This window comes from Balaenoptera ricei, chromosome 6 (assembly GCF_028023285.1).
Source record: "Balaenoptera ricei isolate mBalRic1 chromosome 6, mBalRic1.hap2, whole genome shotgun sequence".
In the NCBI taxonomy this organism is placed as follows: Eukaryota; Metazoa; Chordata; class Mammalia; order Artiodactyla; family Balaenopteridae; genus Balaenoptera; species Balaenoptera ricei.
Genome location: NC_082644.1, coordinates 117,254,020 through 117,276,635, shown reverse-complemented (window position 1 = coordinate 117,276,635; position 22,616 = coordinate 117,254,020). Strand labels below are relative to the sequence as shown.

Genomic DNA, 22,616 nt, shown 5'->3' with positions numbered 1-22,616 from the left:
AAGCACAGGGATTTTTACGTTCACTGCCTGGCACATGAGTAGGACCTAATGAATCTTTGGTGGATGATGGAATGATTAACTTTAATTAATTCATTAAATATAATTAGGAATTATTCTTAATTAAGCATTACTTTTTGCTACCATGGATAGCTGCTGTCTGTGTGGTCAATTTCCTTCTCATTTAATTGTCCCCACAGCCCTGGGGGTGGGGACACTGTCGTATTTTCACATTTTTGGATGAGTAAACTGAGCCCAGAAAGGTGCCAGAGCCACCCTACGAATAAAGCGCAGAGGCTCCTGGACTCCTCCTCTGGTGCTCCTGGACCAGAAGGGTGGTGGTCTCCCTCCCAGCCAAAGCCCCTCCTTACCAAAGCAAAATAACTGGATGAAGAAATCGAATTGGTAAAAACAAACGTTTTTATAGTATATATACACACACCGGGTTCAGGATGACAGTGCCAGGTATGGGCGGGTGACAGTTGCTGCCATCCCCACAGGGTAGGGTCTGCCCCTCCCCTCGGGTGTCTTGGTGCCCTGTGTCCCGGCCCAGGTTCCCCTGGGGCTTGGGGCAAGCCTGGAGAAGCTGGTCAGGCTTCACCCCAACCCTTTGCCCTTTGCCACCTAAGGGCAGCCTTTGTCACCTGCCTGCCGGGCTCCACCCCCACGGGGGGGTGAGGGACTAGGGGGAGCTCAGGTTCTCGCTGTCCCGGGGTCAAGGCTGCGCGCAGGGTCGTGTTTGCTGCAGGTCTCGCTGACGCACGGGGACGGGAGAAGATGACGTCGCTTGCCACAGCAGGTGGCGTGGGCAAGGGCCACCTGGGCGGTGCGGCCGGGGCCTCTCCATCCCCCATCCCCGGAGGTCGCTGGCCCCAAAGCCGCTGCCCATGACCGCGGCCCTCAGTAGGGGTAGGGGGACACGGCGATGAGCAGAACGAAGACGCTTTGGTGGCGCGGCGCCACGGCGTGCACGGTGAGCCGGTAGAGGCCCGCGCGGGTGAGCGCGCGGCGGGTGTAGACCGCGCCGCGGCCGGCGCGCAGCGGGCGCAGGGCGAAGGGGCTGCGCGGGTCGGGATCGAGCACGCTGAGCTCCGTGCGGTTGGCGGGGACGCCGGCCTCGGAGAGGGCGGCCAGGCGGGCCACGTCTTGGAGGGCGCGCACACCCAGGGGCAGCGGCAGCAGCTTGTACTGCAGCGTGGAGGGGCCGCCCGCGCTGCAGTCCTGCGAGCAGCGCCGGAAGCACGTCCTGCGGGCGGGACAGACCGACGGACTCTGGGTTGCCATCTGAGCGTGCCCGGTCGCATAAACCAGATCTCACCCCCGACCCCCGCAGTTCAGCCATGCGCCGACCCCCGACCCCACGCGCCCCGTGCCTCTCTACAAGCGCCACTGTTAGCCCATTTTAGAGAGCGGCAAACTGAGGCCCCAGGAAGCCAGAGATGTGCCCTTTCCCATCCGAGCAGGTCCCCCATAGGTGATAAAATTTACAGCCCTCCAGGTCCCCCGGAGCCCCAGAGCTGAGTCACGGGCTCTGGATTTGGGGGGGTGGGGTTGTGCTCAAAGACTCGTGCTCAGCCTTGCCAAGGGCTCCCACTCCCTCTCACCCACCACCTCAGCCTAGGCTTCCTGGTTAGTAGAGTCCGGGGCAAGTCGCCACCCCAGGATCCTTTCCCTAACAGCTGCAGCTGGTGCCAGCCAAGGTCCCCATGTCTGTGCGTGTTTAGGAGTGTCTGTAGCCACAGTGAGAGAAATGTATTTTGTGTTTGTGTAGCTGCACGTGTCTGAGCCCTGGGGTTTTGTGTGGGATTCTGGGTGGGGTTTATGCACCTGCACGTGTGTTCCTGTGTCCAGAGTTTCCTGAATGTATTCATGTGTTCCCATGTGTCCCTGTGTGTCCATCTCCCAGCACCCCTCCCTCCGGTTCTCTCCCAACTCCGGCGTCTCCCAGCCCCCTGTGCTCCATGCATGGCCCAAGCATCACTGTGCAGGAAATGATACTGTCCAGGTGAGCTCACACCCCAAGTGGCTGCAGGAAAGTGCTTGAGGGCACACTGCCCCGTGAGCTCAGGGGCCCCACCCAGGAGTCCTGGCAGGGTTGACCCACTGACCCTAAGAGGGTCTCTGCCTGAGACAGGGCCTTCCTGGAGGCCCTCCTTCCTCCTTCTGGCTATACAGGAGCCAGAGAGTTGGCTGCCCAGATCCTGGCAGGGAATCCTCCCCATTCAGCCCCCAGCCAACTCAGCCCTTACCCAGGGCTGGAGCCCTGCCGGAAGGTGGCAGGACATGGCGTGTTCACACACTGGTAGCTCCCGCGGGTGTTGAAGCACATCTGGCTGGGCCCACACTCGATGCTGTCCTCCTCACACTCGTTGATGTCTGGGCAGGGAGGTAGGTGAAGAGATGGGGGGTGAAAAGATGGAGCAAAGGGGGGAGGGGCCCAAGGAAGAGCCAGGGAAGGCGTGGGGGGAGGGTTAAGTGGGAGAGAGATGCCTTCAGAGGGCAGCGAGGTGCACGGCCCCTTCCCCAGTCCCCAGCCAGCCTGACCCATGACAGCCCAGGTGGCAGTCTCCTAGCACCTCCCCATTCCCCAGGAGGGCACTCTGGGGACCTCCTGAGCCTAGAGCTGGGGTGGAGAGGCTGGGGAAGATGAGGGCTGCCCTCGGACCCAGAGGAGCCACTGCCCATGATCCTTCTCTGCTCCCTGTAGGAGCCCCACCCTCTCAGAGGACATTCACTGACCCCCGTGACAGAGAGGGAGGGATGGAGACTGGCAAGGCAGACATGATTCCTGCTTTACAGGGAAGAAGCAGCATGACTGGCCGGACCCCAGAGCACCTTAGTTAGGGAAAATGCACTGGCCTGGGCGTTGGAGGAGTTCCCTGCTACTCCCAGCAGCAGCTGCCTTGCTGCGAGCACCGGCTCTGTGCCCGCCCTCCACACGTCTCTGCCCAACATTTAGGGGAGGGCTCTGTTAGCCCCATCTCACCAGGAGACTGAGGCACAGAGAGGTGAAGTCAGTTGCCCAGTGACACACAGCAGAGCAGCAGTCGACCCCCAGGGCTGGTTTCAGAGCCTGCGCATGCAGTTTCTTAGCTCCTGCTTGGAGTATGGGTCCCGGCCTGGCTCTGGCCACCTGGGGGTGGCACTTACCCCCTCCCTGCCCCTCCCTCACATGAGATGGTTGGGAAGGGGCTGGAGAGAGCAGACTGGGTGAGAGAAGCCCCTTCCTGCTCACCCTGGCAGTTCTTCCCGCTGGGGAGGAGGCGGTAGCCAGCGGGGCAGAGGCACTGGTAGCTGCCCTCCGTGTTTCGGCAGGCGTGCTGGCACAGGTTCCTCACCCGGCACTCGTCCAGGTCTGGCCCGGGGCATGGGGGTGGGGTGGGGGGATGGGGGCGGAGAAACACTGAGTCACAGGTGCCCAGGTGGCCACACGACTAACCGCAGGGCTCAGGACAAGCCAGGGAAGTCCCTGCCTTAGGCACCCGGGCCTTCTCCCTGCCCTGCCCCACCCAACCCTGGATTGCGAGGTCAGGAGAGTCCCTGGGCTTGATGCGCAGCAAGGCATGGGGGGTGGAGACAGGGCTCCCAGGACAGACCCCGCTGCCCAGGTGGCAACGCTGAAGCACACCCGCCCTCCAGGCTACCCTCCCCCTTCGCCTCTCTGCAGCCCGGCGCCAGTCTCCGCGGGGCCCAGGGGCTCTCCTCGACACCCCCTGCCCCTGTAGCACCCCCAGTCCCTGTTCACGTTCTCACGTCAACCTGGAACATACTTCTTCCCTCCCTGACTGCTTCACCTCTGCACACCAAGAGGAATGTTCTCAAAGTGGGTTCCTGGGAACATCTGCCCTCCCTCTGGGTAAAGCGTCCTGAAGTCAAATGGTTTGGAAAGGACTCCACCCGCTTTGGAAGCCCCTTGCCAGTGAGCACAGCCAGGACTCCAAGAAACCTTGTAGCGAGGAGGCTTCTGTCTGCCTGCGCCGCCTACCCCGCTTGCCTGTGAACCCGGGGTTTCTTTTTTTTTTTTTTTAACATCTTTATTGGAGTATAATTGCTTTACAATGGTGTGTTAGTTTCTGCTTTATAATAAAGTGAATCAGTTATACATATACATATGTTCCCATATCTCTTCCTTCTTGCATCTCCCTCCCTCCCACCCTCCCTATCCCACCCCTCTAGGTGGTCACAAAGCACAGAGCTGATCTCCCTGTGAACCCTGGGTTTCTGAACACGGGCGCGGTGCCCACACGCCCAGCCCAGGAGCCTAAGACAACATAGCGGGGTGTGTCCCCGGTGGGCACGCCTGGGGCCCGGTCTTACCCGTGCAGACACCGTTCTGCCGGATGAAGCCAGGCGGGCACCAGGCCCGGCCCACGCTCAGGGCTCTGGGGCCCGGTCGGAGGGAGACCCAGGCGCGGTAGGACCCACTGGGGATGGGGGCGCGGGGTCGCAGCCAGGCCACCAAGCGGTCCCGGTGGCTGACGGTGGTCACGTTTGGTCCACTGCGCTCCAGCGGGGTGCAAGTCTTGCCGTCTCGGAGGAGGGTCTGGCCTGGCGGGCACAGGCAGCGGTAGCCGCCCTGGAGGTTGTGGCACTGGTAGGCACAGCTCCGGGGCAGCTGCTGGCACTCGTCGATATCTGGAGAGGAGCAGGCCCAGGCAGGTGCCAAGGTGGTTCAGGGCACGCTGCAGCCGCCCCACCGGGCTCCAGCCACCTCTGTTGCTCTCCGGCCCTTCCCAGAATCCAGCTGCCTCACCCGCTGCACACAGGCCTGCCTCCAAGCCCTCCCGCTCCTGGACCACCCCCAGCCTCCTCTCCCGCTCCAGCCTCTACTGCTCAGAGAGGCCCCACCCTCCCCCAGCTCCGAGCTCCAGACCCCAATGTCCCTCAGCACCCCTCCCTTCAGCCTCCTGGTGAAGTCCATTCCACCTGCAAAGCCTCTCTGAGACCCACCCACTTCTCTCCACCCGCCTCCTCCTCCTGGGCTCCCAGGGAAGGCGACCTTGCCGGGCAGGGGGTGAGGTTTCGGTGGGAAACAGCAGGCAAAGCACGGATCAGGCACATGGTGGGCACGCAATCGGTGTCGGCTGCTGTGCTATTCACAGGACTCAGTGTCACCCCTGTCATAACCGATCCCCGCCCGTGAGCTGTGAGCGCTGACCCGGGTCCCAGGGACAGGGTGGCTCTCCCCATACCTAGGCAGGGCAGGCCGGGGCCCTGGACCCGGTACCCCCTGGGGCAGCCACAGCGGTGCCCGCCTGGGGTGTTCTCACAGATCTGGTTGTAGTGACACTCGTCCGTCTGCTCCAGACACTCGTCCACATCTGGAAAGGCAGGGGCAAGGGCGGGGGGGCGCTGAGCCCACAGTCCCTCCCCCTAGGACATACCATGCGTCTCTGCATCTGGGCCTCATCCCCGTCCCCATCTCCAACTTCAGTGCCACCAGGAGGAATGCCAGCGTTTGCAACCACCCTTCCTAATTATACCAGCTTTGGAGGGTAAGAAGGTTCTGGGTTCAAAAGAAGGAAGGGGCTTAAAAGGTGGGCTTTGGAGGCAGAGTCCTGGGTTTGGACTCAGCTCTGCCATGCCTCTTGATCCTTGAGCCAGTAACTCTCCCTCTCTGAGCCTCAATTTCCTCATCTGTAAAAAGGGGTCACGATAGGACTCCTTCATGGGATCATGGGGAGAAAACTGGATGATGCACATGAAGGGCTTAGGACCCTGGTATATGGGCCGAGCTCAAAAACTGGTGAGAAGGAAGGGAGGGAGGGCGGGAGGAAGGCAGGAGGAGTCCTAGAAATGGGATGAAATGGGATGACTGCCTCTTCTGAGTCCAAGTTCACCACGCTCTCCCCCTCCACTGACGGCCTCTCTTGGGGAAACCAGGAGGACCCACAGTCATGAAAGCCTAGAATTCTAGAACAGGAAGGACCCTAGAGGTCACCCATCCAGGGGTGGCACCTAGGTTTTGTCTCAAAGGCCCACTGCAACTGATTCATAGTAGCCACTGTAGCTGGAGAAGGTGTGTTGAGAAGGATTCAGAGACTGCCTGTGGGCTGGACCATGATCCACGAGGGGAGAGAGGGGAAGTGGCAGTAGATGTAGCATATGTTTGGCATCCCTGACCTGGTCCCCCTTCATCAGACAGATGAGAAACCTGAGACCCAGAAAGGAAAAGACACTTGCCAAAGGGACTCAAGTCACCAGCAGCCAGGCTGGGTCAGGACTCAGACCTCCTGAGCCCAGCTCAGGCTTTCTCCCCGGCCTCACTCGACTCCTTCTGCCAAGAGAGTTCCGGTTTCCCTGAAGGCCCAGCGTCCCAGTGACACACAGCGTGCCCTCTGCTGAACCCTGGCAACCACTGGGTTCCCAGGAGTCGGGACAGCCCGGCACCATGCCCCCGTCACCTTCACAACCGGCTCCATCAGTGGCCACCCGGAAGCCAGGCCCGCAGTTAGGGAGGCAGCGGTAGGACCCCAGCAGGTTCACGCAGCGCTGCCCCTCTCGGCAAGGATCGGCCTCCCACGCACACTCGTCCACATCTGTGGGGGGGACGGGGGCAGGGGCTGCATGAACACTTGTCCCCAGGCCCAGCCTACCCACACAGGCTTTGTCCTTAGGCCCAGAAGCCCCTGGCAGGAAGGTCCCCACCCCTCCTGCTAGCTCTGTCCATCATCTCGGCACCCCCAGAAACACAGAGCCTCCTCTGAGGGACCCGGCGGGCCTGGCCTGTAGCATCTGAAGTGAGGCTGCAGACAATGCCCTTTGGGTGCCCCAAAGAGACTTGGCCACGCCAGGCCCCACTGGTGGGATGGAGGGACACAGGTGCGGGATCAGAGTCCAGACAGCGGCTCAGGGTCAGATTTATCGTCCAGCAACCTCGTTACGGGGGCAAGCAGGGCAAGAGGGCCAGATGGTATCAGCTCACTTCCAAGCCCGGTGGACTGGAGATGCCCGCCGAGGGCTGGGAAAGCTTCTGAGGCCATGTCCAGGCTCAGCGGGTGTGCGTGCCGTGAGCACGCGGTGGCCACATGCATGTCTTTAGAGAGCCCCATCGCCCCTCAGTACTTGAGCCTCTCCCCTCTGTGGCCCTCAAAATAAGAAGTTCTCAGTGGGAACAGGGCTCACATCCCCTGAGGGATGTGCCCCCTGGCCAGGGTCCCAGCCCCGGAATCTCCCTGAGTACACCTGGGCCAGGTCCAAGACGAGCCTCTCCACCTGGGGCCCACTCACCTCTGCAGGTCCTTTCGTCCCTGGCCAGGGTGAAGCCAGCTGGGCAGGAGCAGGAGAAGCGGCCGGGCACATTGCGGCAGGAGTGGGCGCAGGGGCTGGGACTGCCCGAGCACTCGTCCCTGTCTGCAGGGTGGGCAGAGGTCCGGTGGTCTGCGCTCACAGGCCCTCCAGCCCTCAGTCCCTCCCAGGCGGAGGCCTCCCTCGTCCCTGCCGGGGTGGGGAGGCGTGCTCACCCAAGCAAAACTCTCCCTGGGCGTCCAGCTCAAAGCCCTCTGGGCAGCCGACTTCATTCTCTTCTGCTAGGCAAAGGGGACAGACCCTGAGGACACGAGGGCCCCAGTGCCCAAGGTGCCCGGGGATAGAGAGCCCAGGCCCATCTGGGGGCCCTGGCAGGGTCTGGCTGGGGCAGTGGGGGGTGGAGACGGGACGGGGGCCTCACCAGCTTGCAGGGCCGTGGAGAGCTGGAAGCGCAGGGCCTTGGCCTCGGGGTCGAAGGCCGAGCTGATAGCGGAGGCCCGCAGGTGCTGCACCAGCTGGGGCTGGGGGCCCCGGGCCACGTCGTACCGGATACTGTGGTTGCAGCGCAGGAACGAGCGGAGGCTCTCCTGCCGGAAGTTCTGCGTGGAGCCCACAAAGAGCCGGCCGGGCCCCGTCTGCACGTACTGCTCCTGGAAGTCCTGGAAGAGGCGGGTGGGGAGGAGGACATCACGATATCCACTTGCAAGGGCCGAGGGGCCCTCAGCCCCCAGTGCGGATGCTGGGGTGTGGGCCTGGTGGGCCTTTCGGCTCTTCTTCCAACCAGCTGGGCACCCTCGAGCTGTCTGCGAAGCTGGGCCACAGCCTCCTCCTGCTGCGGGGTTCGTCCTCCCCGCGGCCCAGCCAGGCCACGCCCCAGACCCCGCTGGGGAGTCAGGAAGGAAAGTGGGCCCGGCTGCCCGGGGAGGGTTGGGGCAGGACACGCCACTCTCTCTCGCGCTCCCCATCTGCACACCCCAGGGCTCTCCCCCCACCTGCACTTGCAGATCTGCGTCCGCCAGGCTCTCGGGGACGATGCCATTGACCACCACGTCGAGGAGCAGGAGGCCATCGGGATCCAGGCCCCGGGCCAGCTGGGTCATCGTGAGCAGTTCCCCTGCAATCCATCCCCACCCAGCCTGGAGTCACCTCGAGGGAGAGGCCCTGGGCTCAGACCTCAGCCCCACCTGGCCCACCTTGGGGAAACCCCCGCTCACCTGTGGCAAACTCCACATGCGACTCCTGCTGGAAGCGGCCGCCCGTCAGGGAATGGCCGTTCAGGGCATCGCCACTCTCTCTGGCCAGAGCCCAGTAGATGGGGGCGATGGTGACCACAAGCACGCGCATCAGAGGCCCTGGACGGGGTGGACACAGAGGCTAGGCTAGAGCCAGACCCCGAGGGCAGCCGCTCTCCTGCTCAAGATCCCTCTGCAGCTCCCTACTGCCCGCAGGAGAGCTCAGCCCCTTCCCTCCCTACCCAGGCCTAGCCCGTGATTGCCTGGGCCGGTAATCAGATCAGAAGGTGGGAAGTGGTGAAAACTACTTCGTGGAGTAGCTGTGAAAATGAGCAAAATGTATTTATACAAAGAAGTGCCTTTAATATTCAACTGAATTCAATAAATATTGAGGGCTACTGGGTCACCACACAGCATGGGACTGCATCGACCGTCACTACATGCATGCCGGACCAAGAAGAAAATCAACTGTCTCCTAACTTGCAGACACCTTCCAGAAGAGCCTGGGAGAGGGAGGATCGTTCTAAACCACTGACTTGGAAAAAAGAGCCCAAAGGTGCCCTGGACACGGATTCTCAGACCTTCCCACGATGCCCGGCCCTCCTCTCAGGGCAGGTGGGGTCTGGGACTGGGGAAGGGGGAACGCTGTTTGCTTGGGGCCAGGGATGGTCCAGCTTCTCAGCCAAACTGCTGGCTCAGAAGAGGTACAAGAGGGCTGATGTTCACAGGAGCCAGCTGGGTCCCTGTCCCTGGGAGCAGAAACTTCTCGGCCTCTCTGTGCCTCTGCTTCCACTAAACAGAGCCAGGCACGCCTGGCCTGGAGCCAGATGCTTCTCCATGGCTCCTGCTCCTGAAGCTGGAAGAAGCAGCCACACCTGGGCAGCGTCTCACTTCACTCCCTCTCTGCCGACAGCCAGCCCGGAGTGACCCCCCCCAAGCCAGAGTCCCCTGACCCCCCACTGCTCACAGAGTCTGTGGTCAAGGGCAGCTCTGGAGGGGCGGCTTTTAGCAAAGGCCCTGTCAACACTGCCCTCTCCCTGCCCTGGACCCCCATGAGGGGATGCAGGACCCCCTGGGCAGGGTGAGACGGCAGAGTCCATTACAGCAGCATCTGTAATGTCTCTCCAGAACATTCCATTTGCTTAGGACACACTATTTTATGAATCTGTTTGAAAGTGGACATTTCTTGGTTCTCTGGGCCTTCTAGCTAATTTTATTCTCCACGTTTCCTTCCCCTTTTCTGTCCCCTGCAGCCCATATCCCTTACTCCTTACTAGTGATCCCTTCACTTCGGTAGCAGCTCTTGCCTTAACAGTGGGAAAAAAACCTCACATAGCAATCAGTGGTTTCAAAAGTCACAATCTGACCCTGCATTCACATAATACTGGTAATTTCACGCTCTCGGGCTGATCTTAAATGCAGTTTTTTTGTTTGGTTGCGGGCTGTGGGGTGGAGAGGAAGTGGCCTACACCTCGATCCACGTTGGCTCAGACTCAGCTCAGGTCGGAGGGTCCCCAGATGCAGGAGATGCTCTGGCCCCCACTTACCCACACTCGCAGGGATGTGGCTGATGCTGCTGCAGAGGGTGGTGACCCCAGAACGTGCCTCCTGTTGCACGCTGGGTCGGAGGGTCCCCAGATGCAGGAGATGCTCTGGCCCCCACTTACCCACACTCGCAGGGATGTGGCTGATGCTGCTGCAGAGGGTGGTGACCCCAGAACGTGCCTCCTGTTGCACGCTGGTGTTGAGGACAGCTATGCCAAATTTCTGCCCATTGATCACCCCAATCATGCTGCCCCGGCTCCCCCGGGGCTCCCCTGTGAGGAAGGAAGAGAACAAGAGGGACACTATCCACCTCTGTGCCCTCAGGGATATGCAGGTACTGTTTTCCATTTCATGAAGGCGTAAACTGAGGCTCAGAGAGGGGCAGTAACTTGCCCAAGGACACACAGCTAATGGGTGATGAACTCAACACTCAGGAGATCCTGGCTTCGAGAGAGAAGGGAGACATTTAAGAGGAGCCCCACACACAGGGATGGTGCAAGCTTCTAATTCTGGCTCTGCCATCACCTTCTTGAAAACCTGGGCAAGTCCGGCCCCCAAGCCACACTTGAGTTGGCTTATCTATAAAATGAGGAGGTAGGACCACAGATGCACCAAAGACCTGTTGGGTTCTAAAATGCCAAGTGATGGGGGCAGGGGGCCTGGCACACTGGAGGAGCCAGGGAGGAGAGGCAGGGCACCGGGCCAGGAAATGAATGCTGCCACCTGAACACCTCCCATTCCGTCAGTGGCCCTGGCTCCGGCTGCCCTGCCGCTGGCCCAGCTGGGGTGGGCTGAATTTCTAGCAGCCGTCAGGCAGTCTGCTAGCAGATGCTCTTCAGCACTAATCAAATGGATTGTACAGGCACAGGGGGATGCTTCCTCTGGCTAATGGGCCAGCTGTCTCATTTGGACAGATGGCAAGAGACAGAAGCTAGCCTGACTCTCCACTCATCAGCCCTCGGGGGAAATTGACAACAAACTGCCAATGATCTGTCAAAAAAATAACATACAACACTCAACTGCCAAGATCCTAAGTGGATAGATCAGGGGGCTGGTTAATTTTGGATTCCAGGAAGCAATGCCATTTCCTGCAGCCCTTAGCTGGGGTTTGATGAGATTTGATGCCCATCTGGGATGTCTCTCGTCAATATCCGCAGCTCTGGGATTTATGGGGGGGACAGGAAAAGGCCATGAACCTTCCCCTGGCCTTGTAATAAGGGGGTAAGGAGGAGCTGGGAACGGCAGATAAGAAGGCAGCAGCATGACCCTGGCAGTTTTAGAAGGGGACAGGAAATTGGAGACCAGGAATGACAAGCCGCTGGCAACCTTCTCAGACATGAGGTGACTCAGCAGCCTCTTGTTCCCCCACAAGGCCAGGGTGCCCCTCCCCAGACTTATGGGAAAGGAGGGAGAGAGTTAGGGGGCCTCGACGCCTTCAAATATCTTTTATATAGCAACGTCCCTTGAAGGAATTTATCCTATAGAGATATTCGGTCCAGCGCACAAAGATGTGCACCACAGGATGGTTTCTGGAGGGGAAACTGGAAAAAAAAAAACCCACAAACCTGTTGTTTATTTAATGAAGCCAACAGCAATTAAGTTTAAAACATGTTCCTACGGAATGGTATGAAATCATTACAGAAGGTGTGGGCTAGGCTTATTGTCGTGGGCTACTGTCCATGATAGAGTAAGAAAATATGGCAGGTTGTAAACACAGCTTGTACATTTGACCTCATTTGTAAAAAGAAAAAAGTGTATCTCTTTACATTCAGAGAGAAAGTGTAGAAATATATACCCCCAAATCATTACCTGAGCTATTTCTAAGTGAATTATGGGAGATAACTGATCATGACTTTTTTCTTCACACATTTTTAAAAAATTATCTGGCCTTTCTACAGTTAACATATACAAGGTACAAATTAGTTGTTTCCATTAAAAAAGTAAGGATGCTGTTATGGGTTGAATTGTGTCCTCCTAAAAGGATGTGCTGAAGTCCTAACCCTCGGGACCTGAGCACGTGACCTGATTTGAATGTAGGGCCTGTACAGAGGTAACCATGTTAGCATGAGGTCATGAGGGTGGGCCCTAACCTAATATGACTGGTGTCCTTATATAAAGGGGAAATTTAGAGACAGACACGAGCGCAGGGAGGATGCCACGTGATCATGAAGGCAGAGAGAGGGGTGACGCTTCTACAATCAAAGAACTCCAGCAAACTACCAGAAGCTAAGGGAGGGGCCCGGAATAGATTCTCTATCACATATCTCAGAAGCAACCAACCCTGCTGACACCTTGATCTTAGATTTTCACCCTCCAGAACTGCAAGATCATACACTTCTGTTGTTTTAGGTCCTGTTGGGCAGGGAATCCCACCCCTGTCCACAAAGGTCTGGGCAGGGAGGCTCCGTACCTCTCACGGTCAGGAACGCCTGGGCTGCGGCAGAGCCCAGGAGGTTGTGAGCAACGCACTGATATGCGCCCGCATCCCCAGCCTCCACTCGCTCCAGCCACAGGCTCCCGTCCTTTAGGGTCCTGAGCCGCCGGCTGGCCCGCAAGGGCTGGCCCGCTCGCAGCCACTCCACCGTGGGCACCGGCTCTCCAGAGGCCTGGCACCGCAGGGCCACGGCATCCCCAGATCTCACTGTCACATCTTGGGGCTTCACCTGGAACACCGGGGCACCTGTGGGAGGCCCGGGGCAGCTTTTAGAAACATCTTATTATTTTTGCATACAGGCACACCTTGGAGATACTGTGCGTTCAGTTCCAGACCAACGCAATAGAGCAAATATCACGATAAAGTGAATCACATGAATTTTTTGGTTTCCTAGAGCATATAAAAAGTATGTTTACACTATACTGTAGTCTATTACGTGTGCAATAGCATTATGTCTAAAAATACAACCTATATGTCTTAATTTAAAAATAACTGATTGCTGGGCTTCCCTGGTGGCGCAGTGGTTGAGAATCTGCCTGCCAATGCAGGGGACACGGGTTCGAGCCCTGGTCTGGGAAGATCCCACATGCCGCGGAGCAACTGGGCCCGTGAGCCACAATTACTGAGCCTGCGCGTCTGGAGCCTGTGCTCCGCAACGAGAGGCCGCGATAGTGAGAGGCCCGTGCACCGCGATGAAGAGTGGCCCCCGCTTGCCGCAACTAGAGAAAGCACTCGCACAGAAGCGAAGACCCAACACAGCCATAAATAAATAAATAAATAAATTTAAAAGAAACTATCAATCATTTAAAAAATAATAATAACTGATTGCTAGAAAATGCTAACCATCATCTGAGCCTTTAGTGAGTCACAATCTTTTTGCTGGGAGGGTTTGAAATATTTCGAGAATTACCAAAATGTGACACAGAGATACAAAGTGAGCCAATGTTGTTGGGAAAATGGTGCCAGCAGACTTGCCCGATGCAGGGTTGCCACAAACCTTCAGTCTATAAAAAATGCAATATTTGCAAAATGCAATAAAGTGAAGCACAATAAAACGAGGTGTGCCTCTATTCAAGTGGTACATATTCATTCAGACAGATTAGAAAATACAGAGGCAAATGATCCTCCCACCCACTTACCATTCCTGAGTATTTCCTTCTAGACACTGTTTCCTTATGAGAATGTGAACATATTACCCTTTCTTTCTTCCTTCCTTCCTCCCTCCCTCCCTTTCTTTCTTTCTTTCTCTCTCTCTCTTTCTTCTTCCTTAATTCTATAATAGATCATAACTACCTTTCATGGCATTAAATATTTGTTTTTAGTGTCTACTTGGTATTCCATTGTTTGGATCTGTTATGATTTGCTTAACCAGGTCCCTATTATAGGACATTTAGCTTGTTTCCAGTGACGGGGTGACATTTGCCAGAATTGCCTCTACTTGATGCCAGATGACATGGCAGACCTGGGCTCTGTCACTTACTGGTGAGTGATTCTCAAGTCACTCCCTGATCCTCAGGTTTCTCATCTGAAAGATGATACTTCCTGCCCACTTACTACTATGGACCCTCCAGAATGGCTAAAATGAAAAGGATGGAAAATGCCCAGCGCTGGTGAGGATGCAGGGCCAGCAGAACTCTCACGCTGCGGGCAGAAGTGTACAACCACTGTGGAAAACGTTTGCCAGTGTATCAGTTTCCCATGGGTGCTGTAACAAACGGCCACAAACTTGGTGGTTTTAAAACAGCAAAAATTTTTTCTCTCACAGTTCTGGAGGCCAGAAGTCCAAGATCAATCATTTCTCAAGGCTAAAGTCAAGGTGCTGTGCTCCTTCCAGAGGCTCCACGGGAGGAGATGTTCCTTGCCTCTTATGGCTTTTGGTGGCTTCTAGCATTTTGCGGCTTGAATTCCGTGGTTGAATCACTGCATTCTCTGCCTCAACTTAACATGGTCTTCCCTCCTCTCTCTCCCTCTCTCTGTGTCTCTGTGTCTCTCTCTAATCTCCCTCTGCTTCTCTCTTATAAGAACACTTGTGGGACTTCCCTGGAGGTCCAGTGGTTAAGACTCCATGCTTCCAATGCAGGGAGAGTGGGTTCAATCACTGGTCAGGGAACTAAGATCCCACATGCTGCGAGGCGCAGCCAAAAAATAAAACAAACAAACAAACAAAAGAACACTTGTGATAGCATTTAGAGCCCACCAAGACAATTCAAGACAACCTCCTTTTCTCAAGATCTTTAACTTAATTGCATCTGCAAAGATCCTTTTTCCGGGACTTCCCTGGTGGCTCACTGATTAAGAATTTGCCTGCCAATGCGGGGGACACGGGTACGAGCCCTGGTCTGGGAAGATCCCACATGCCACGGAGCAACTGGGCCCGTGAGCCACAACTACTGAGTCCACATGCCTAAAGCCTGTGCTCCCTAACAAGAGAAGCCACCGCAATGAGAAGCCCGCACACCGCAACAAAGACCCAACGCAGCCAAAAATTAAAAAAAAAATTTATTAAAAAAAAAAAGGATCCTTTTTCCAAGTAAGATAACATTATATGGGAAAAGAATCTAAAAAAGAATAGATATATGTATAACTGAATCACTTTGCTGTATACCTGAAACTAACACAACATTGTAAATCAACTATACTCCAATATAAAATAAAAATTAAATTAAAAAAAGAATTCACAGGTCCTGGAGACTAGAACATGGTCATATCTTTGGGAGCCCTTTATAGCCTCCCACAGCCAGTATGTCCTAAAGCTGAACCGGGTGTGTCCTGTATGACTCAGCAATTCCGCTCTTGGAATTCCGCTCTTGGAATTCCGCTCTTGGAATCCCCCTATGTTCACGGAAAGGCGTGCCTAAGGACTTCGCAGCGGCACTGTTGACATTTGCCCCCAGCTGGAGACTAACCTACGCCGAATGCATGAATCAACTGTGGTGTAGCCACAGAGTGGAAACCACACAGCCATGAGAAGGAATAAACTCATCCCGTGTGCAATCTCACACACTGGGAAGGCGCAAGAAGCCTGACACAGAGTACACGCGACATGATTCCACTTCAACAAAGGTCAAAAACAAGCAAGAGCGGGACTTTGGCTATGGCCGAGCAAAACGGTCAGCAAGTTGGTCCCCCAATAAACAAGTACAAAACTTGACAAAATTGTCAAAACCAAATATTCCAGGGCTCTAGAAATCGACTAAGGGCAAACAACAAATTGAGAATTGTTTACTTCTGAAAAGCTTCTAGAACTCTGGGCACAAACAGGGTAAGGGTGTGGCCTTCCTGCCTGGGGCTGCTCCCATCTCCCAGCCCCAACCCACCCCATCATCACACTAGTTTTATGAGGGCAGGGCTGGCGGAGAAACCAGGGGCTGACTTGATTTGCAGCAGAGGATGGAGGCAGACTCTGAGAAATGGGGGTGTCATCAGGGACAGGAGCAGAACTCTAGAAAGCAAGTGGGGACCTGGCACCTCTGCTGGCCTGCAGTCGTGGCCCTGGTTGAGGAAACCAGGGACCAGCCAGCAATACAATAAGGAGAACCTGGGAATAAGGGAGCCCCAGAGACGCTGGATTTGCTCTCCACACACCCCTGGCTGATGTGGGAAATATGCACCTAGGCAGGGGGACCCAAAAGGGCCAGGGGAGAGTCAGAGCCAGGGCTGACTTGAAAGCTGCCTGAACTTTTTTTTTTTTAATGTCAATTAGATCTCAATAAAGTGGTTTGAAAAACAAATCAATAAATATCAAAAGTTTGAAAACAATAGTAATACTAGGTGGCATTTGTTAATTACTTACTGTGTGCCAGGCACTGTTCTAAGCACTTTACATGCATTATTCCATTTAAACTTCACACTACTTATGAGACCTGTTCTATTATTATCCTTATTTTAAAGATAAGAAAACTTAACTACAGAGAAATTAAATGATTTGCCTAAGGTCACAGAGCAGATGGGCGAACCAATAACAATTCCGAGTGGACTGAGTCCAGAACCTGCCCTCTCAACCACTAGGATTGAAGCAAGAATGACCTATTCCTGCCTCAGGGCCCTTGCACTTGCTATTCTTTCTGCTTAAAGCAATTTCTCCTACACTGTCACATGGATGGATGCCTCCTTCTCATCATTCAGATCTCAAATTAAATTTTAAAATATAAAAAAAAAAATTAAAAAGAGGTCTTTCCTGATCACCCTCAAAATTGCCTGAACTTTGAATTACTCCACAACCATGCTCCACTTCATTGATGGAAGATGGGAGTTTTATTTTAATTTTCAGAAGTTTGCCTTTAATTTTCAGAGGTTTGATAGCGATGTGTCTCAGTGCAGACATCTTTGAGTTTATCCTGTTTTGAGTTTTCCTCAGCTCCTTGAATTTGTAGGTTTATGTATCTGGTGAAATTTTGGGGAATTTCAGCTCTTGTTTCTTTGACTACTTCTCACCTGTCTTTCTCCTTTTCTTCTGAGGCTCTAATGAACGAATGTGAGATCTTTTGGGGGTAGTCCCACAGATCGCTGAGGCCCTGTTCATTTTTTTCCCCAGTCTATTTTCTCTCTGTTGCTCAGACTAGTTAAATTCTACTGTTATATCTTCAAATTTGCTAATTCTTTCCTCTGTCCTCTTTGTACTATTACACCCAACCACTGAGTTTTTAATTTTGTTTATTATAAATTTAGTGCTAATTTGGTTCTTCTTTATATCAATTTCCTTGCTGAGATCTACTTTTTCACGTTTAAGCATGTTCACAGTTGCTCATGGCCACTTTAAAGTCCTTGTTGAGTTGAGATTTTCCTTGTTCTTGGTATGATGAATGAGTTTCAAGTGTATACTGAACATTCTGAGTTGAAAGACTCTAGTTCTAGTTCTTTCATTTTAACAGGCTGCCTCTGACGCTGCCACAGGAAGGAGGTGTGGCCTCATTATTTCCAGGTGAAGGTAGAAACCCCGCTTCCCCAGCTGGCCTCCACTGACACCCCAGAACAAGAAGGGGTGCTTTACCATCACTGGGCAGGCACGGAGTTCAGAGTTCACACTAGGCCTCCACGGATATCAGACCTGGCTGGGAGGGTTATTGCCCCCACTTGGCCTCATCTGAAACCATTACCCCCTGCCCACCCCGCGGTGTGGGGAGAGGGGTGCCTCGGGACAGCAAGGAAAAGGCAGAAGTGTAGGCTTCCCGCTTGGTCTTTGTTGATGGGGTTTGGGGTGAGGCTGCAGTTTTTCATAGTGTTTGGCTGGAATAGGGTGTTATTACCTAAGTTTTCTAGCTTGATATGCTGTCCTTTTTCTGGTCCATTAGCAAGAGACAGCAGACTTTTGCGGGGGGCCCTCATTTTTTTTTTTTTTGTCTGAGCCCATCGGTATTTCCAGGTTGCCGGCTTCTCAAGCATCCTGCCCAGGATATATGAGGCAAAAAGAAAAACTAGGGATTTTGCTGCCATATCATCCCATAGGTCCCAAGATCCTTGGCCCATCCTTCTTTTCTCTACCTTTCAGAGTCTTACAGTGTTTGTTTTCTGTATAAAGTCTAGAGTTTTTAAGCTGTCCTTAGCAAGAGGAATAAGCATAAGTGCCTCTAATGCCATCTTGTCTGGAACCAGAAACCTCCCTCCCTCACCCCCATCCACGACAAAAACTCTCAACAAACTAGGTATAAAAGGGAATTTCCTCAACCTGATAAAGGGCATCTATAAAAACCCATAGCATCTATAAAAACCCATAGGGCATCTATAAAAACCCATCATACTCAATAGTGTAAGACTGAATGCTCTCTTCCTAAAGCTGGCAACAAGGCTAGGCTACCTGCTCTGGCCACTCCTATTCAACCTTGTGTCAGAGGGTCTAATCAATGCCATAGGCAACATAGAGAAATTAAAGGTATCCAGAGGGGAAAGGAAGAGGTAAAACCACTCTACTCATAGAGGACATGTAGAAAATCCTAAGGAATCTGCCAAAAAATTACTAGAACCAAATACTAATTTAGCAAGGTTGCAGGATTTAAGATCGAGATAACAAAAATCAATTGTATTTCTATATATTAGCAATGAAAAATCCAAAAAATCAAACTAAGAGAAGAATTCCACTTACAATAGCGTCAAAAATCATGCAAAACTTAGTAATCAATTTAACAAAAGTACAAGACTTGTACCCCGAAAACTTCAAAATATCACTGAGAGAAATGGAAAAGATCTAAATAAATGGTATAAAACAACTGGATATCCATATGCCAAAAAAAAAAAAAAAAGGAATTTAGATCCTTATCTCACACAAACATTAACTTAAATGGATTTGGCCTAAATATAAGAACAAAAACTGTAAAAATTACAGAAGACAATGTGACCTTAGGTTAAACAAAGATTTTTAAAATATAACACAATCCATAAAATATTATTGGACTTCACCAAATTTTAACACTTTTGCTCTTCAAAGGCAAAATACAGGAAATGCAAATACAGGCCACAGACTGGGAGAAAATATTTGCAAATCATCTATCTGATAAAGGACTTGTATCCAGACTATGTAAACGACTCTTAGAACTCATTAATAAGACAATCCAATTTAAAAATGAGCAAAAGACCTAAATAGACACTTAGCCAAAGAAGTCATACGAAAGAGTAATAAACACATGAAAAGATGCTCAATATCATTAGTTATTAGGGAAATGCAAATTAAAACCACAGTGAGATACTACTTTGTAACCACAAGGACGGCTAAAATTTAAAAGACTGACATTACCAAGTGTTGACAAGGATGTGGAGAAACCAAAACCTCATACACTACTGGAAGGAAAGTAAAACAGTACAGCTAGTTTGGTGATTTCTTAAAAAGTGACCGATACAGTGATCAGGTCACCCAGCAATTAGACTCCCAGGAATCTCAAGAGAAAGAACATATATCCACACAAAGACATATACACAGATGTTCACAGCAGCATTATTCATAAGAGCCAAAAACTAGAAACAATCTAAATGTCTAGTAACTGGGGAATGGATAAACATAATGTGGTCAATCCAGACAATGGAATACTATCAAGCAATAAAAGGGAATGACGTACTGACATATGCTATAACATGGATGAACCCCCAAAACATCGATAAGTGAGAGAAGTCGGAACGAAAAACTGCATATGATTCCATGTATGTGAAATTACCAGAAAAGGTACATCTATAGGGACAGAAGGCAGATCAGCAGTTGCCTGGGGCTGGAGGTGGGAATGGAGATTGACTACGAATGGGCAGAGGGAACTTGGAAATATTCTAAAAATGGGTTGTACAATGCTATACATTTACTAAGAATCACCAAACTGTATACTTATAATGGATGGATTTTTTCACTTAAAAATTGTGGTAAAAAAACATATAACATAAAATTTACCATCTTACTCGTTTTTAAGTGTACAGTTCAGCAGTGTTAAATGTATTCACATTGTTGTGCAACCATCACCCCCATCCATCTCCAGAACTTTTTCATCTTGCCAAACTGAAACTATATCCATTAAACACTAATTCCCATTCCCCTTCCCCCAGCCCCTGGCAACCAGCATTCTGCTGCCTGTCTCTGAGAATTCGACTACTCTAGGGACCTCATACAATTAGAATTATACAGTATTTGTCTTTTTGTGACTGGCTAATTTCACTTAACATAACGTCCTCAAGGTTCATCCATGTTGTAGCATGTGACAGAGTTTCCTTCTTTTTTAAGGGTGAATAATACAAATGCGTGAATTTTATGGTATGTACATTATGTCTCAATAAAGCTATTTTTTGAAAAGGCAAAATTCTGGACGGTGATTCCCTTGAGAGGGGGTAGAGACTGGAAGGGGGCATGATGGGGGGGGGCGGGTCTGGGAACCGTTACTGTTCTATTTTTGGATCTGGGTGCAGGTTACGTGGGTAGGTTCATGTTATGAAAATTCATTGAGCTGTACTCTTGTGACACGTGCCCTCCTCCTTGTGTGTTAATCTTCAATGAAAAGTTTCATTAAAAATCCTTATTTATTCCTGTTTTGTAAATAAGTTCATTTGTATCATTTTTTTTAGATTCCACATATAAGCGATATCATATGATATTTGTCTTTCTCTGTCTAACTTACTTAACTCAGTATGACAATCTCTAGGTTCATCCATGTTGCTGCAAATGGCACTATTTCATTCTGGCGGGGGAGGGATAAATTGGGAGACTGGGACTGACATATACACACTACTATATATAAAATAGATAACTAATAAGGACCTACTGTGTAGCACAGGGAACTCAATACTCTGGAATGACCTATATGGGAAAAGAATCTAAAAAAGAGTGGATATGTATATATATATGTATAACTGATTCACTTTGCTGTACAGCAGAAACTAACAACATTGTAAATCAATGATACTCCAATAAAATTTTTTTTAAAAATCCCTATTTAGACTATTTCACAGGGTTACTTTGAGGCTCACATAGTGCTTTGTTAGCTATAACCTGCTTGGCAAACACAGGAGCTGTCACTATGATCTCAATGACAGTTTTTGAGTTCTGAATAAACAGGTCCCCCAGGCCTGGCTGTTGGGTCCCCAGTACTCACCAGCCCCTAATTCCCATTCCATACTGGGGAGACAGTTCATGGGACTTCAACTGTGTGTTCTGAATAAATATTCAGAATGGCCCTCCGTTCCCATCAGACAGCCCGGGCGGCGGCAGCCACAGCCTCAGCACAGCTGCCCCCTGGGTGCCCACCTCACTGGGTGCCCACCTCACCCGGTCCCCACCCAGGGCCCAGGGAAGGTGGGGCTGAGACTCACTCTGCAGCACGAGGACCACCACTTTCTCCACCGCGCCCAGCTCATTCTCCGCCAGGCACTGGTATTGTCCCGCGTCGTCCTTCTGTGGGTGGGCACGGGAGCGGGGGCGTGGCATTCAGGAGAGGAGGACGAGGGGGCGGGGAGCATCTGGGGACAGCTGGGCACAGACAGGGGCACCTGGAGCAAGACCCATCTAACCAGGAGGAGCTTAGAGCATCAACCAGCCAGGGGCCCGCAGATTCCACCAAGGGGGCTTCCATGGCTGCTTGTCAAGAGAATCCAAAGAGAATCCAGCCCCTTTCACCCCTGGAACTTGGGGTGGTGACAACTCATTGCTCTAAGGGGAGCTATATGCTGCAGAAGCATGATTTAGATCCACCTCTTCCAAATTGTGCACGTTAAAGTATTATGACTCCACGGCACATTATTAGGAATTCCTTAAAAAACGGGTTTTGTGTTTGAGCAAGTTTGGGAAACACTGAGTTAGACAAGAAGAGGTTTCAGCACTGCAGGCTCCCGGGGGCTTTTATTGTGCGCACTGCGAGTCTTCCAGAGGGGGAGGGTTTGCACCACTTCCTGGCCTTGGTGATAGGGAAGTTTCTTCCCGGGATATCCACGACCATGGCAGTGATGCAACTCAGGAAGAATGCTGGCTCAGATTCGCTTCCGAGTGGCAGCACCACCATGAGATGGAGCTGGGGCAGCCTGAGGCCACTGTCCACGCCCAGAAGATAATATCCCGGAGGCCACTCCCAAGGGACTGTCAGCGGGCAGCACGGCATGCAATTAAGAGTATAGATTTGGGCATCAGTCCAACATGGGACCGAATCCGGGCTCCACTGTTCACCATGTCTCTGGAGCCTCAGTTTCCCCATCTCTAAAATGGGGATAATAACCGATAAGATTGTTGTAAGCATCAAATGAAATCATGCTCCCTAAATGCGAGGCACGGTGCCTGGTCCACAGCAAATACTCAGGTCACGGCAACCCTTACTGCTGCTGCTGCTGCTGCTGCCTTTACCAGTCTGAGACAGGCTCCCAGATGGGCAAGATCAAGGACCCCTAAGATGAGTCCTTGACATCATCGAACTGTGGAATTCTGCAGGACCACTGGGACTTGGGACACAGAAGGGAAGGTAAGCAGGGGCTGCCCCCGAGCTCAAGGCTTTGGAAATGGCGTGGAGTAGGAATCAGGAGGCCTGGGCTGGGGTCCTGCCTCGGGTGCGTACTGGCTGTGGGCCTCTCTGACCCTCAGTGTCTTCATCTGTAAAATGAGGCATTCTTATCCGCTTACTCTGCTCCATGGGGTTGTTATTAGTAACATATATTGGCATTACTGAGGGACCAGTCACTCTTAACTACCTGGTGTGGGTCATCTCACTGAT

The 22,616-nt window shown here is 52.5% G+C and overlaps 1 protein-coding gene across 1 annotated transcript in view; it reads right to left on the bottom strand.

Annotated features, from left to right (window-relative positions):
- Window positions 1–436: 436 nt before the first annotated feature.
- The window catches only part of HMCN2 (hemicentin 2), a 154,142-nt gene continuing 131,962 nt past the window's right edge, over window positions 437–22,616 (bottom strand). Inside the window, exons 85-98 of the mRNA XM_059925832.1 lie at window positions 21,232–21,313; window positions 12,433–12,702; window positions 10,145–10,294; window positions 8,460–8,597; window positions 8,238–8,359; window positions 7,667–7,904; window positions 7,461–7,523; window positions 7,228–7,350; window positions 6,402–6,536; window positions 5,190–5,318; window positions 4,315–4,632; window positions 3,233–3,352; window positions 2,247–2,373; window positions 437–1,243 (exon numbers count right to left, since the gene is read on the bottom strand). Coding sequence (XP_059781815.1) covers window positions 898–1,243; window positions 2,247–2,373; window positions 3,233–3,352; window positions 4,315–4,632; window positions 5,190–5,318; window positions 6,402–6,536; window positions 7,228–7,350; window positions 7,461–7,523; window positions 7,667–7,904; window positions 8,238–8,359; window positions 8,460–8,597; window positions 10,145–10,294; window positions 12,433–12,702; window positions 21,232–21,313 — 2,361 coding nt within the window. The 3' untranslated portion in view covers window positions 437–897. The remainder of the gene's footprint in view (window positions 1,244–2,246; window positions 2,374–3,232; window positions 3,353–4,314; window positions 4,633–5,189; window positions 5,319–6,401; window positions 6,537–7,227; window positions 7,351–7,460; window positions 7,524–7,666; window positions 7,905–8,237; window positions 8,360–8,459; window positions 8,598–10,144; window positions 10,295–12,432; window positions 12,703–21,231; window positions 21,314–22,616) is intronic.